Source organism: Onychostruthus taczanowskii, unplaced genomic scaffold (genome assembly GCF_017590055.1).
Source record: "Onychostruthus taczanowskii isolate IOZ18803 unplaced genomic scaffold, ASM1759005v1 scaffold39, whole genome shotgun sequence".
Taxonomy (NCBI): Eukaryota; Metazoa; Chordata; class Aves; order Passeriformes; family Passeridae; genus Onychostruthus; species Onychostruthus taczanowskii.
Genome location: NW_024501348.1, coordinates 7,300,737 through 7,315,786, shown reverse-complemented (window position 1 = coordinate 7,315,786; position 15,050 = coordinate 7,300,737). Strand labels below are relative to the sequence as shown.

Sequence of the window (15,050 nt, the reverse complement as noted above, 5' to 3'; positions counted from 1 at the left end):
AATAAAAAAACTCAGCAATGTGCACAAGGGGTTTATCTAAGACTAGATTTTCCTGGCTAGGACATCACCATTTGAAATCATCACTTTTCAGGATGTAACTGCAGGCTAGAGGAAGTTTGTCTTTCATGGTTTCAGTAAGTATCCAGAATGAATTTTTGTCAACTGACATCTGACAGCTCATTTAGGAGGGGAGAAAGGTACCCAAAGATGATCAATGTTTACTGGTTCACAGAATGTCTTGTACCACAGGGAGAGGGTTCTTCTGGTACCAAGAGACAAACTCTGTGTTTTGAAGTGTGAGCAAGACCTTGTGGTTTTTCTGAGTTGATGTAATTGCAGATACAATCATTAATTTATCTCTTCCTTTTCTCAGTCTTCTGAGAAGCACTCCCAATTTTTCAGTAATAAGTTATGCTAATAGATTTTGAAATAAAGTACTTGGCAGGAACAATTTTTGTTTCCTGTAAGCAAGATAAGAGCTGCAAGCACACAAGAATACAAATAATTTTACTGATAAGTAAGTGCTATGTTATAGCACAAACAATATGATAATTTACATATTTTCATGACTTTAAAGTCTGTTGTTTCATCTTAGTGACATTGCTATAAAATTGTGTGTGAGAACACAGTCTATCTTTCAGTGACTTCAGTGGTCAGGTCCCTCCCTTGATCATGAGCTTGTCTATACATTGCATCTCCTCCTGGGTGTCCTGGTGTGTCACGGGCCCACTGGGCTGTGGTCAGCTTGTCCTTACATTCCCAATCCAGGTCCACTGCAGCCATTTCAGTTCTGGCAGCCTGGTCTGCCTGTTCCTTGTTTCATGTTCTTCAGTGACATGGGTATGTGAGTGTCTACATAACATCCTTTTAAAAGGTTCTCTACCCTGTAGCAGCAGAAAGCCAGAAATGCTGGAAAACTGAATGTCTGAAATTAGGCCTGTGCAGCACACATTCCTCTTCTTGAATTCTCCAAAGCTGAGTACACAACTTTTCTTAGACTAGAAGTGACTCCTGGATCTTTCAGAAGACTGGAAATAGCCACTTCCCAGTGAAACTGCACTCTTGTGAAGCTGCAAGTTAGCACTTTGAATAGTGACAGTTTTATATGCAGAAATCTGCCAGTGAAGGGAGATTGCCTGAAATTTAGGCCAACCAAAATTAAAAGGAAATCTATCTCCAGGTGGGAATTTGAGCCAAAGGAAAAATATTTACATAGCAGGCTGACTTTTTTTTTTCCTTTGAAGCTGTTCATATGGTTTAGAGTGTTATGGTAATTCCTGATAGAGTGCCTAGTGGGCAGCAGTAGAGACAGAGATATGTGATATTTATTGTTCTCCCCTGAAATGTAATATATGGGTGTCAACTCCAACAAAACAGCAAAGGCATATAGACAAGAAAGAAGTTAAATAGGCTGCTGGAAGAGGTGCTGTGTTCTTGGGAAACTATTCAGTACACAGACAATTACTGTAGCCCTGATTTCTTTGCCCTGTTATGTATCATTCTATTCTGGGATTTTTTTAAGATGAAAAGATGCATGCATATTTCTTTTTCTTCCCTTTTTATAGGTGTCACATTGCAACTAAGTAAATTGCTCACTGATAAAAGAAAGAAGAGAATTTAACAAAACTGGCTAGAGCCACCTCAGATTTTCTGCCCTGGCCTGTCATTGGAGAGTTTGTTATTCTTGTGCATACAGGTACAGAGAGCTTGAACTCTGTCTCTAGATACTCAAACAATGTGGCAGAATTCACTTTAGCATGTCTGCTGTAGTGTGTTCACTTTAGGGGCTGGAGGAGTTGTGAGGCTAATTTGGTATCCAGCAAGTCTGCATTTGATTCTCTGCACCCTTGGAGATGTCTCATCTGATTCACTTAGTATTTTTTGGGTCCCAGTCTGCTTTTAGAAGAGGGATAATTTTGCTAGATAAAAGTTAATGTGAATTGCTCAGAGATCATGTAACATTTGTTAATGGTTAATGATGCTAAAACTTTCATGACTAATTATTTTTGCCATCAGAAGTAGTTTCCTGTGTGGCAAATTTAAGCTGTGTGTGAAATTGTTCTTAATTACCTTTTGCAGTTGTATTGCAGCAGTTTTTGGCTCACAGACACCTACAAACTCTAGGCTGAATGTGACTTGAGGCCAGTGACATGCACTGTTTATCTTCCTAGTTAAGGCTTTGTCTCAAGCGAGGAATACAGAAGTCAGAGCTGGTGTTGGAAAGGAACCCCTGCCCAAGAGTCTTCTCCATGTTGGGAGGATTCTGCTCAGATCGTTCACAAGGGCTAGTTATAATTTCCAGACTGTGCCTATGCTTTTGCCATCCACTTCTCCATTGCTTTTCTGTGTCCCCTGGAAAAGAGCTTTACTTCTGTGTAATATGTACTTTATAAAGGGAAATGTGTACCAGAGGCGAAGTCTAGAGTAGCCAGTTTGCCCAGTGTCACGGCTTAAAAAATAGAAGCTCAGCAACTAAGTAAAAATAAATAATCCAATAATTTTATTTTCCTCAAAGAAGTCAGGACTCATTTCAGTAATGTATAATAGTGTTGCTGTTTACCCTGTAGTGGAGAGAATACAATCCTGTTGAGCACAACAGTTTTTATTTGGACTAAATAAACTTCAGCTGTTTCAAAGTGAAGTAGCAGGTGTTTTGTAAATGATCCCTTCATACAAAGATGATAGGCGTCAAAGATGTCTCTGGAGATACCTTACTCTGCAGACTTTTTTTATTTCCTAAATATAATAATGTGGGGTGCTTATGTATTTTAGAACACTTAAAAGGGACTGGTGCAAAATTAGAATTGTTACTTTTACAGGATATGGTAGAAAATACTGCACATTTCTTTTTCATGTTTATATTTATTACACTGATATTCTGCAAAACTTATCAGCAAGTGTGACGTAATTATTAAAAAATTTTGTTTGGGATCCTAATTTTCCTTTCCATGGAACAGAAACTTCCTATTGTACCATACTTTCTTGAAAAAACAGGTTTTATTACTGAAGATGTTGGACTACTTTAACTAAAGTCTTTTTAAAAGGCGAGTTCTAAAATAGAGGATAAATTATATATGAGTGGCAGTAATACTTTGAAGTCACACAGTATTGCACAGAATACAGATGAAGCAGTATTTTGGAACAATATCTAGAAAAGGCCATGGCTGTTGTCGGAGAACAGCCAGGATGAAATAAGTTATTTAGTCCACTAGTGTTGCACTTGGGTCCAATTTAAAATATGTGCATGCAGAGCTACTGTGCAACATTTTGTGTCTTAGTCATTACCTCATGTAACAGGCTGACTACCGTGGTTGACTCCCTGGTATTTCCATCTCTCCCTTTCTCAAATTCCTGTTGTGGTCTGATTTGGCAATATTCTTATCCAAACAATTTGTGAAATGACACAGTGAGCTGGAAGGTGCACAAAAGGTGAGGTGACGCTCTTACCATCCATAGTACTTTCGGATTCTGCCACTAACTCCCCTGATTATTCCCCTACCCCAGGTAGGCCCTAGGCACTGGATTTGAGGTCTTCAGTGCTTGTCTGAGGGAAGTCCTGCTGCATGTGGACTCCATGCATTGGAGGTGAGGGGTATCAGTTCTTAGACAGTTGATGTCTGTGTACCCTGGCACCGTTGCTGCATGAATGGCAAACATCACATCAGCCTGAGTTTGTCCTGTACTGTCCAAACAATAGAGCTGTGGCTGACATCTGCTCCCTTTTATTAAAGCCTTTGTTACTGGAAGGCTACAACTAGACAGATTACCAAAATAAACATCTGGCCTTTAGTAGAGGAGTAACAAGTTGCTTTGCAGAGTCAATTTTATAAGCTCTTTAAAAATCCCGTGCAGAGATCTTATCAGAAGGTTAGGTAATGAAAACTGTCATGTTTAGCTTGTTCTATGTAGTACAGACATGATCTTCTTTTATTTGTATATTTATGTAATATTAAAAGAGACTCACACATTCTCCAAGGAAAGCTGTGCTGCATTAGAGTTTTCCATTGTAATCCTAATCAGATCAGTAAATGAATGTCATCTGTTCTGGAGAACTGAACTGCCCTTTTCAGGGAGGATGTTAACAGCTCATTTTCAATGGCATACAGTATTAAGTCAGTCAGTAGCAGAGTGCTCATTCAATGTGTTTGAATTAGGAGTTCCTCACTATTACTTGAAGGAACAATTATGTTGCCCCTTTTATAAGAACAGAGATCATAATCTTATGTTAAAAATATTGACAAAGAGTAATACATTTGAACAGCATGCCAACGGAGTAATCAGTAAGTGTTGTCCAGTAATCAATGCACTTTAAAAATTTTAGGAAAAGCTATGCAAGCTACATTTGGGTGGGTTTCTTGTTTTTCTGCTTCTTGGTGTGGTAAGCAATAAAGATTTGCCTGAGATGTTTAATGAGCTCACTCTTTTTGCCAACTAAAAGCAAACAGCAACAAAACCAACTTGCTTGTTTAAAGAAACTTGCTGGAAAAACTTTTATTCACAGTTGCTGGCTTTGAAAGTTCATTAGATGTAATGTTCTAATTTCAGTGCATTAGTGAAGGTAAAATTGCTAACTATAAATCTACTTTGTGTAAGTGTTTTACTTTGATCCAATGTCTTCACATTTCTGCTATGTTCCTTGAAGCCCAAATAATTATTTATGCTGATCTGCAGTACTGCCAGTTTAAACTTGGGTGTGCAGTAAATAGTTTCTCCCAGCAGTGACAGTGTTTATTTAAACAATCCTGAGTGTACCTGCCTAACAAAATCCTGAGCCAAATTAGTTATGGCAGTGTCTGTAATTACATCACTGAAGTGATCTGGTTTCCAGGAGTACATCACACTTAAGGAATACATCACACTTAAGGTCTAGTGATCATCACAGCTGGGATACAGCTAATGCTGTAGCCAGTTTGAGCTTTGTGAACTTGGCCATTGCTGTTGAGAGAAGAACCTACCCTGGAACCCACCCTGGAAGAGGGATTTCTAAAGAGGAGAGAATTCCCAAGGACCAATGGTTTTCCTACTGGAGTAAATTGCCATAAAATGCACATGAAGGCCAGAAGAACCTAAGACATTTGTGTCAGATTTCCTGAATGATTGTGTCAGATTTCCTGAATGTTTATCCAGTGTCTCAAAACTGGTGTTAGTTTTTTGTAGCATTTGGGCAGTGGATGGTCTTTGGGATTACTGCATAATGTAGACATTAACAAAGTTCTCCTCCCTTTGATTAATCTGTTTTTAAAGAGGTGCAAAGCAGCTACAGCATCTTTTATTTCCAGGATAAGCCGCAAAGATTCAAATTTTAGAAACAAAGCTGTGAGGCTTGGAGGCTTGATGTGTTTTGGTTTCTTTTTTTTCCCTTTACCATCATACTTAACAGACAACATCACATGGCCTTGCTGATTTTTGGGGCTTGGAGTTGGATGATCTTTGAGGTCCCTTCCAGCCCAAGTAATTTTCTGATTTTCTGATTCTATGATCATTTTAAAACTTAGTGTATGATGCACCTTAAGATTAGCATAAATGGCCTTCCATTTGTGAGACTGAAGGTCCATCAAGCCCACTTTTGTCCCAGCAGTGGCCATAAGCCTAGGAAATACCACAAACAAGTCAAGACATAAAATGGTCGAGTATTTTCCTTGTCTCTAGTTATTTTTCTGAAATAAATGTCACTTTAACATATTTAGTAATTCTTACTACATTTTTCTTTCATGAACTTGATCCTTCTGGTGGAAACCTTTAGCATCTTCAGTATGCTCTGGAAGTGCATTCCATGTGTCCACTAACACATCTAGTGCCGAGCATCCTGCCACCACAGTGAGCTTCACAGCTTTCCTAGCCTTCCTTCTCTTACCCTCTGGGGTAACTTTGGTCCTGAAGACCTTTGCAGCCACAGTTTGTGTCTCTATCCCAGTTTGGAGTCACTCAGCAGGAGCTGGGAGACCAAAGCAGAGCTTTGGGCCACACAAGGCCAACAAGATTTTTCTTGTTTATAGGTGAGCTACAGGCAAGCAGCTCACCTACAGTGGCTTCAGTTTATTTTCAAAAAATCAAGAGCTTGTTGGGTCAGCTAATCCACTCCCTAGCAGCTCATTGAGTGCATCGAATGCTATAACTGTTGTGGTGTTAAAAGAGAGGCTGTGTCCTGCTCAGGTTACCTGGTGGGTGATGGACCTGCCACCAACTTTAAGGGTGAGGAACCATGCCTAAAGCAGGTAGTTGGTACCCTGTTGAAAAACCCCTTCTGCCTTGAAATAGCTTTTTACTTACCTTCTCTATCCTCCTGTCCCTTCTTTATCCCTTTAAACCATCCTGAGATATATTTTTTCATCCTAACTGGCATTTGTCTTTCTTGGTAACGTTTCATACCCTCAGTCATGGGATTTATCATCTGTATTTTTGGCTTTTCAACTTCTCCAGAGGGATTGAACATCTCTTCATTGCTGATGATTCATGTGCACTGTCTCCATGTCCTACTGGTTTTAGTACTCAGTTTTTAGTCAGTTTTGATCAGCTACTGATGTTGCCAGAACTCTATACATTAATGAAGTGTGATTAGCAGCTCTGGAAAGCACCAAGTTTCATAATTTTAAATGCTACAGTCAAAATTATATTTGTACACATAGTTGCCTCTTGATGTGAGGCAGTGGGTAGCAGTTTGTCCTACTTGTCCATTGACAATGGGAGCCACTTCCGTGCACAGGGGCAGGACAGCACTGCTCCACTGACCCCAGCAAAGCCACAGCACTCCCTGGGTAGAGCTGCCTGGGACAGTGGTAAGAGGGTTGTAGTAACTTGCTGCCAGTGGTGAAGCATGGTGCAGAAAAAGGGAACTTCTGCTTTGCCAAAACCAGTGAATGGTGGTATCCTTTCTCTGTGGGAGGCAGAATGTCCACAGGGTTTTTCCAAATGGAACCCCTTGGGTCACCAGTGAATTAAGCTCCTGCCTGGGTATGAAATTCTCATTTTCACTGAGCTTGTGTTGTTTTCCTTCTTCAGCCTCCGCATCTACTGCTGGTAGCAGTGTGATGTCCTTTACTGAGATTAGAATTTTTATGTCCTCACCCATGGATTTAGTGTCTTTACACATGGCCCAAATCTGCACAGACTTCCTCTCCTTCTAATGGTAAGATCAAAGGCAGGGTGTTTTTGGAGAATCCTTTATCTCATCTGTGTTACAGGAAAAGCCAGGGATGCCCACTTTGAACTCCTACCACTCATGACACAACCACTGAGTCATTGAGATCATACTTCTCAATAATCTCTTAAGAAACTACTGTGCTAAAGTGATTTCTTAAAAATTTTACAGGACAATTATGCATTTTTGTAACATTTTTTGTTTCACATTTGAATATTTTGAGATCATAGATTGTAATTGCAGACATCACTAGGAAAATTCTCCTATTTAAAATTTACTTCTACTTTGTCTAAAAGCATGATGATTCTTCTCCCCCACTACCCATGAAAGTAAGTGTCAGTAGGATTTAAATATGTTTTGCAATGCAGATATTTCAAAACATCAGGGAGATTGCTCCTGGTGGATAATCTCTTGTGGTTCTTAAATATTCAGGTCCTTTTAAAATGAATCAATCCACTGGGTTTCGTGCTCTTTCAAACACAGACTTTTGCTCACCATTTAACCTTCACAATTTTTTCAGTAGGTGAATCCAGGTTTGTTAATGAGTAAAATGTGGAAAAAAACATACTAATCAGGACTTACTAATTCTGGAAGTAAAATGATAACTAGTACTTGAAGACAGCTTTTTATTATTAAATATTAAATTACTTTACAGAGGTTAGGTTAAACAGATGGTGTTGGTGGATTAACTGAGTGTCAGTCATTGTCAGAGCCACAAGTGCAGCCTTTCTTCTTATGACATTATTTTCCATTTCTGAGTCCTTCTCTGCTCTGTTTTTCTTACCAGTTTATTAACAAAGAGTGAAAAACCCATGGTCTTAGAGCAGTGATACTTCTAGAGCTAATTGAAGTACTGGGATTAAGAATCTTCAGGAGAATACCAGCATTTGAAAACAGTGCTGAGAGATGGTGACTCACCTGAACAAACACAGAACCTTCCTTGGACAAACTGTTGAGACAAAGAAGTGTCTGGGGGTTAGTGAAGACTGCCTATGGTGCTTAGGAGGGAGAATATTCCTGGCAGGGACCCAAAAAGGTCTCTGCCACAACAGCTTCCTGCTGGTGTAGAGGGCTGTAATGGGCATCTTCAGGCAATTCAGGCCTGTCCTGATGGTAAAGAAAGGGTCCTTCCCAGTGTGGGCTGTACTGATCCATGGCTGCCCTACCTTCAGCCCCAGACAGTGTGAGTCACTTGGCGATGGGCCCCATGGAGCAAATGAAGGTTATTTCTCAGGTAGATCACAAGCTGTCTTCTCGCGTGTTGCTTATATAGCCTGTGTCCCTCACGGGTTTTTATCTGCCTTAGAAGAGTCAGAAGAGACCTTTTTAAGGTTTCATATGTCCATGCAGCTTTTGAAGTCCCATTCTTAGAGGTTAAGGGCTTAATAAAACATCCTTCTGCAGAGCTTCAGCATTACTTACTACTCCTCTAGGTATTCAGTGATTACATTGTTCCTTTTTAGTCCATGGCACTTTTGGGAATCCTTTCAGTAATCTTTCAGTTTACACCATGGTTTAGTTGATTTGCCTGCTTTACTTGGATTTACTTTCTGGCAATTCATTGTAAATTTTTATTAATTCCTAAGTTAGCATATGCCATGTTTTATGAAGACAACAACAAAAGGACATCTTAAGAAGTTTACTCTTTCTAGTTAAGTCAGCTAATATATCTGAGGCCTGAGGACCATTATACACTCCTGCTGGCCTTTTGATGTCTTTCACAGCTGCTTTTAGTATAGAGGATCAGGCTGAGAAACTGCACTTGTGCAGCTGTGGTTGTGTTTTTGGGGAGGCTGTGGCTGTTTGAATAATTATGCAACTGCACACTGCTATCCCAGTTCACACTGCTATCCCAGTTCACACTGATAAAGCAGCATATAATTGCTGAAATGCTGGTAAAGCATCTTCATCTAGAGCACCATAAAGGTTCTAGGAGAAATTCTGCGCTTAAATACCTTTAAAATATACCCATAATAGAGTTTCTTTTGTTGCAGGTACTTTTGATGCTTGTACTTTCCTGTCAAAGTAGTGAGAGATGTTGAAGTTAGAGAATTTATGTGTTTTTCTTTGTCCTTGTAGTTTGTGATATCATTGCATTTCAGGTTTTAGGTTTGGGTAGGAGAATAGGGGTAAGTATCAGTATTTTTCTGAGCATTACTACATGTCACTCTTTGTTCTAATACAGGGTGTGGTAATGTCAATAAGGAAAATAGGGATACAAATGTTGACTCATCTTTTCTTCTTTTAATTATCCAGGATTATGATGGCTTTTTTGAATCAAAGGAGAGCAACACTGTATTCTCCTTTCTTGGACTGAAACCTACTTTGGCATCAAAGGTCAGTGTAGTACTGCAGACTTTCCATGGAATTCTTGAGGTGTTGAGATTGAATTTTCTTTGATCCCTGTGTGGGATGGGGCTCTGTGTTTGGATGCATCCCTGCTGTGATTCATACCTAGTGCTAATGAAGTAATTGAGAGGGTTGTAAGGAAAAGTAAAACATTTAAAACGAAACAAGCATGTACATGAAAGTAATTTGGGACAGCAGATAAATTAAGTTTAAAGATTATATTTTCCTTCACATTGTCAATCTAAATTTTAAGTAACTGGCTTAATTATAACAGGAGACAGAACTTAATCACTGGACTTTCTGAAGCCTGGCATAATGGCTCAGCATTTATTCATTAGGCATTAATTCATTTAATGCTGAAATGCTGGAGTAATCAGAACTTATATTAACTTTTTTGAATTCAGTTTTAGCAAACACGTATCTAGAGGTCAAAACACAAAGCCAGGTAATATCTTTCTGTTGAGGGCAGTGTAGCAGAGGAAATTTTATTGCCATATGGACAATATGGCAGTCTGGACAGTTGTTCAAACAGACTGTGTGGTACACCTTTTGGCAGTAGATCAGACACAGAGGGGAGGATTTTTCTTTCCTTGGATACTGTAGATACAGATGTACTTGGTACTAGTACTGTTTCAGGCTTGGGTGGTAGCTCTTGGGTATCTATAAAGCTCTTCTTCTGCCAGGAATTAATTTATTTCTGGACCCCTTGAGGGACAGCAGTAGGAAGGAACCTCAGCAGAGAACCACAGAAGCAGGTTATTTTGGCAGCCTGCCTCACTTTGTAATTTAGAAAACTTGTCCTAGGAAAAAGATGATGTTCTGATGCAATCTGAAATAGCAGCTTTTATGCAGCTCTCTTCCTAGAAAATATGGTGTTGGAGGCCTGGAGAGGTCTCTCTATAAACCTCCTGCTTCAGTCTGGTGGGTACTTCAGAGAGATGCATCCTCAGCTCCTAGGTGGTCTGGGGTCAGGGTCACCTTATATGCAAAGGTTACATGTATGGGAGATGACAATGTATTAATACCATTAATATTTTGTTAATCGTAATTAATAATACTCTTTATTTTTTCTTTTTTCAATAGGAGTCAGAACCCTAGAAAGCCCATATGAAGTACCAACAAGCACATTCCTGAATGAGTGACTCTATTCTTCAGCACATAACAGCTTCCCTAATGGATCACTGTGATAGAGCAAACGTGTCAGTAGTCGTAGTCTGCTTGCCATGAGATGGTGCTCTCCAATAATGTGGAGCTAATAACATGCATATGAAATAGGATTAAGGCTGGGCTACTCATCTTCCATTGTGAAAATGCTCACTGTTGATGTTTCACTTTTGTCTTTTGATTGCTTTTGCAATTGGCCCTGATATTCTTACAGGCACGTGTGTTTGAGAATAAGGAGTGAAAGTGTAGGGCTTGTATCATTCATGGGTGTTCTTATATAGTTATAGTCCTTACCTTCTTTAATTCCTCCCACTACTGTAGTTCAAATGAGCTCATCATGGTAGTTAAAGTGCTGCTGGTTATTATGATGTTTGTGCTGGCTATGATCCAGAAGGTAAAAAGCATCAATCTTGAGCTCTCGGTCTAAGCCAGTAACTGCCATATTTTTGCTCTGCATTTATTTATTGCGGTGTTTATTCCAGATCATGGTTATTTTAAGAGACGTGGGCTGCTAATCTTAATTAATGAAGTTAATGAAGACTTGATTTGTCTAATGATGCATATCGCAACTGACTGTTCAAAACAAGTTGCTATCATGAAGGAGGTGCCAAAGTGAAATATTTTGACATGTTTCCAAATGCAGGTGAAATGTTCAGTAAAACACTTGTTGGAAATACTGGGGAGCTCAGAAGAACTAAAGGGGTCTCATAGCTAATGATAATATGAAGTTATCTCTTAAATGAGAAAGTCTTAACACCCAAGGTTGGAGCTCTATGGTTGGACTGTCTTAAAATGAAATTTTGCCAAAACTTCAGTTTACCTTCAATAACACACACCTCCACCACAAGCCACAGGAGAGTCAGGGGGATACTTTGAGAGCCAGGTTTCAGTTCCATGATGGTTAAACACTCCACCATGGTCCAAGAGCATGCCTAACTTGCCTAGCTGTTGTCCTGGTTATATCCCCAGATGTGGTGACGTGGAGGTGCCTCGAAGACAGTGAGAAAACTGAGTGTGTGCTTTGCCAACTGAGGCCAGAGAGGTTGTTCAGCTGAGGAATAAGTAAAGGAAGTGGAGATTATTCCAGTGGAACTGCACTGATGCACACAGCAGAACTTTAGACCCATGACTTGCCAATAATTATTACAAAATGCATTCTAGACAGAAGTAAAATTGCATAATGCATTTTTAATTAAATCCTGATACATAAATAACAGTTATGCTGTGATGTAGCTTTTACTAAAGTGATTTCATACTGGCAAGGTAGTGCCATCACAGTGAATGTCCTTATGTCTTTGGGTAAATGGCAGACAACCACTACGTAGAAAAGCTAATTTGCAATCACAGCATCACTCAGACTGTGATGGTTTGAAGGAAGCCAGTCTTGTAAAAAGTGTCAGAAAGCAACACTATGACAACAAAAGCAACACTGTGAAACAAATCATATGTTCTGTTGACATCAGTAATCATGGCATACCAGACATGTCAGCTGGAAAGGACAGCTGAAGGTCTTCTGAGGCAGCTCTGTCAAAATCAGGCCAAAGAACTACACTATCTTGAAACAGATATGGGTTTGTCTAGCAGAGCATTAGAAATAGCCAGAGATGAAGATCTCATAACTATCTAGGTAACCTGTGACATTGCTGCAGTGCTTTCCAAGTGAAAACTTTATCTTTTAAAGTCCAGCTTTGATTCCTAGGCTTTAATTTGAGGCTGTTACCTTTGCTGTGTCTTTTTGGCACTCACAATAAGAGATTGGCACCCTTCTTTTTTTAACAGCCCTCAGGACAGTTGCAGGCTGTCATTGGGTCACCTCTTAGGCTTCTCACCAGATTGAACAAACCTGGCTGCTCAGCTGAGCTAAAGAGCTAGATGGAGCAAGAGCACACACAGATTTGAAGTCTGTGGCAGTATTTACTGGTCAAAATCTTTGCCAGAGCACCTTCTCTAGAGGAATCCTGAAAGGGCATTGATGTATGTACGTACATTATTAAGAATTATGTTGTTTGTGTCAAGCTACTATGTCATTCTTGTAACCAATCCCATATTTTCATGAGACTTGAACCTCACTATAGGAAGGGAATACGACATGAGGTGGAGCTGTACATTGTTATCTTCACCACATTCAATATAACTATTCAGTTAAAATATTTAACTTTGTAAATTAATAGAGATATAAATGTACGTAATTTTGCAGTTGATTGCAGAGAAGCCATCCTGGATTTATCATGTACTTGATATGTTGTAAACTTTGAGAACTGCCTGAAGTCCCAGGTCTGAAAAATTTACCTAAGTGTGTAAGCATATACACGTGGGTAATCCTGGATGAAATCCCAGGCTTACTGATGTGAAAGGAAAAGCCACACTGATTTCTCCAGGGATGAAATTAGTTTCACAAAGCTCATTTTGAATTTTAGTAATTGTAGAATAGAAGGCTCTTGTTTAGTGGAGAGTTAGTCTTGTTTCAGCTCTTAAGTAAACCCGGCTTATTTCAGAGCATGTGTGTGGGCATAGTCAGTTGTATGGAGGACAACACTAGCTCCAAAGATACCCTGCTTGCTTGCCTGGATTGGCAGTGTAAGTCCCTTAGAATGTGTGCTTTTGAATTATAAATAGCTAGTTAAAAAAAAAAAAGTATATATGTTTGGATGTGAATTTTGTCTGTTGAATGACAGCCTTATTTTTGTAATTAAAGCAAGTAGACTTCTAGTTTGTTACACAAGATGATCAGGAATTTTTTAAATCAGTTTTGTAGTAATGAAATGTAGCTATCAGATAATTTAAAAGGTTTGGGGAATCTAGAGACATTTACTGAAAGAAATAGGAAATTCTTAATTCTATTTAAGATTTTGGCATATAAAGTTATGCTTAAGAACCAAATGATCCCAATTTCTAGCTAATAGTAATAACTACCCCACTTCTTAAAATGGAGAGCAGTGTGAGTGAAACTTAATCTTTGTACCTAGCTAAAGTTGCTGTGTGGGCTGACGTGCACGTGCACATTCACTGTATCAGTGGCTTTGATAGAGGTGTTTTTGTTTGTGCCACACACTACTGGATAGTGCCTTGCCAGAAAGAGGACTGTTTCTGTGGGGTCTTCTTAGATGTGCTTAAACTTTGAACTGAGAAAGGCATAGTTTCTATATTGCTATTTTTTAAGAATACAGTAAATTTATTTTGATGCCTGAGTCAAAAGGCACATGCTTTGTAAGACTGAAACAGTTTTTGATGAGTCTTCTGAACTCTTGATTTTTCCTAGGTGACTTTGTTTTTTAATTTTCTTTTCCTTTTTGTTGACTGTCTAGAATCAAACTTTCCAAGGGAAGTGAACCTGGAGTAAAGCCCATAAATTCATGTTTACACTTTCTTTAAAATAGTGTCTGATTCTAATGTTTAGCAGCCCAAGTGCTATCACTGAAAGGAAGAGTAGCTGCCAAGCTCTCAATGGATTTCTTGGTTGTCCCTCCCTATACTTTTCTCCACCAACAGGCCATTTATTTCAGGTGTCCTATTCAGGCAATACCATGATTCAGAAGTGGGACCCTGAAATTGCCTTGTGGCCCTTCACGGGAGTGCAGGAGTGGGGTGATCACCAGGAAAATGCCAAATCTCATTAGTTTTCAGTAACTTATTCACTGATTTCTCTACACCTTGGCATGGACAGTGGGAGGAGGATGGAGTCCCATATGTGCACCCTTCACAGAGAGTCCGAGTAGAGGACCCAGTGCAGAATGGCCCACAGCTTGCTCTGGCACCCTGAGCAGGTTCTTACAGGGCCCTTGGCTGGCAGTGACACGTGTGACACCATGCACCACTGCTTTCCTCCAGCTGCATCATGGCCTATGCTTAACCCTCCTGCTCCCTAAGGAATTTGGGAGGGAAAACAGAGAACATCTTCTTGAGAGCAGTCCTTCAGCCAGGGCAGATCCAGCTTACTCCCTTCTTCCTGGTCTTTTCCTCTTCCTCATGTGTGTAATCCTGTCCTGTGTAGACCTACCTGTGTGCAAAGCTTCCACTCCCAGCCATCTGTAACATCCCTGTGGGGTCACAAACGGGGTGTTCCCTTCACGGCGTCAGTGTTCTGTAACTCGGGAGGGGAGGGAGCATGTTGCATCCTAGGTTGTGTACACGGAATGTATTAAACTGTGTTCATCTAATAAACTGCAATTCAAAAAAAGAAATTTGCACTGTGTTGTATGTGCTAAAATAAACAATGAAAAAACATGAGTGTATTCTTGCTGTGGCTTGCTCTGGTGGCAGCCTGGTGCTTTGGTTTGGGCAGCCTCTGCAGGTGGAAGCACTGCTGAACTTTTCACCTGGGATGGGTGAGCCTGATTCTGTAAGATATTATTTAGCTTTGAACCCCAGTGGCTGCATGGGAATTGCAATGTGTCCAGAA

General features: G+C 39.8%; 1 protein-coding gene across 1 annotated transcript in view; it reads left to right on the top strand.

Annotated features, from left to right (window-relative positions):
- The window catches only part of SH3BGRL2 (SH3 domain binding glutamate rich protein like 2), a 36,441-nt gene extending 21,609 nt beyond the window's left edge, over window positions 1-14,832 (top strand). The window contains exons 3-4 of the mRNA XM_041412415.1: window positions 9,395-9,475; window positions 10,571-14,832. Coding sequence (XP_041268349.1) covers window positions 9,395-9,475; window positions 10,571-10,585 — 96 coding nt within the window. The 3' untranslated portion in view covers window positions 10,586-14,832. The remainder of the gene's footprint in view (window positions 1-9,394; window positions 9,476-10,570) is intronic.
- The last annotated feature ends 218 nt before the right edge of the window (window positions 14,833-15,050 follow it).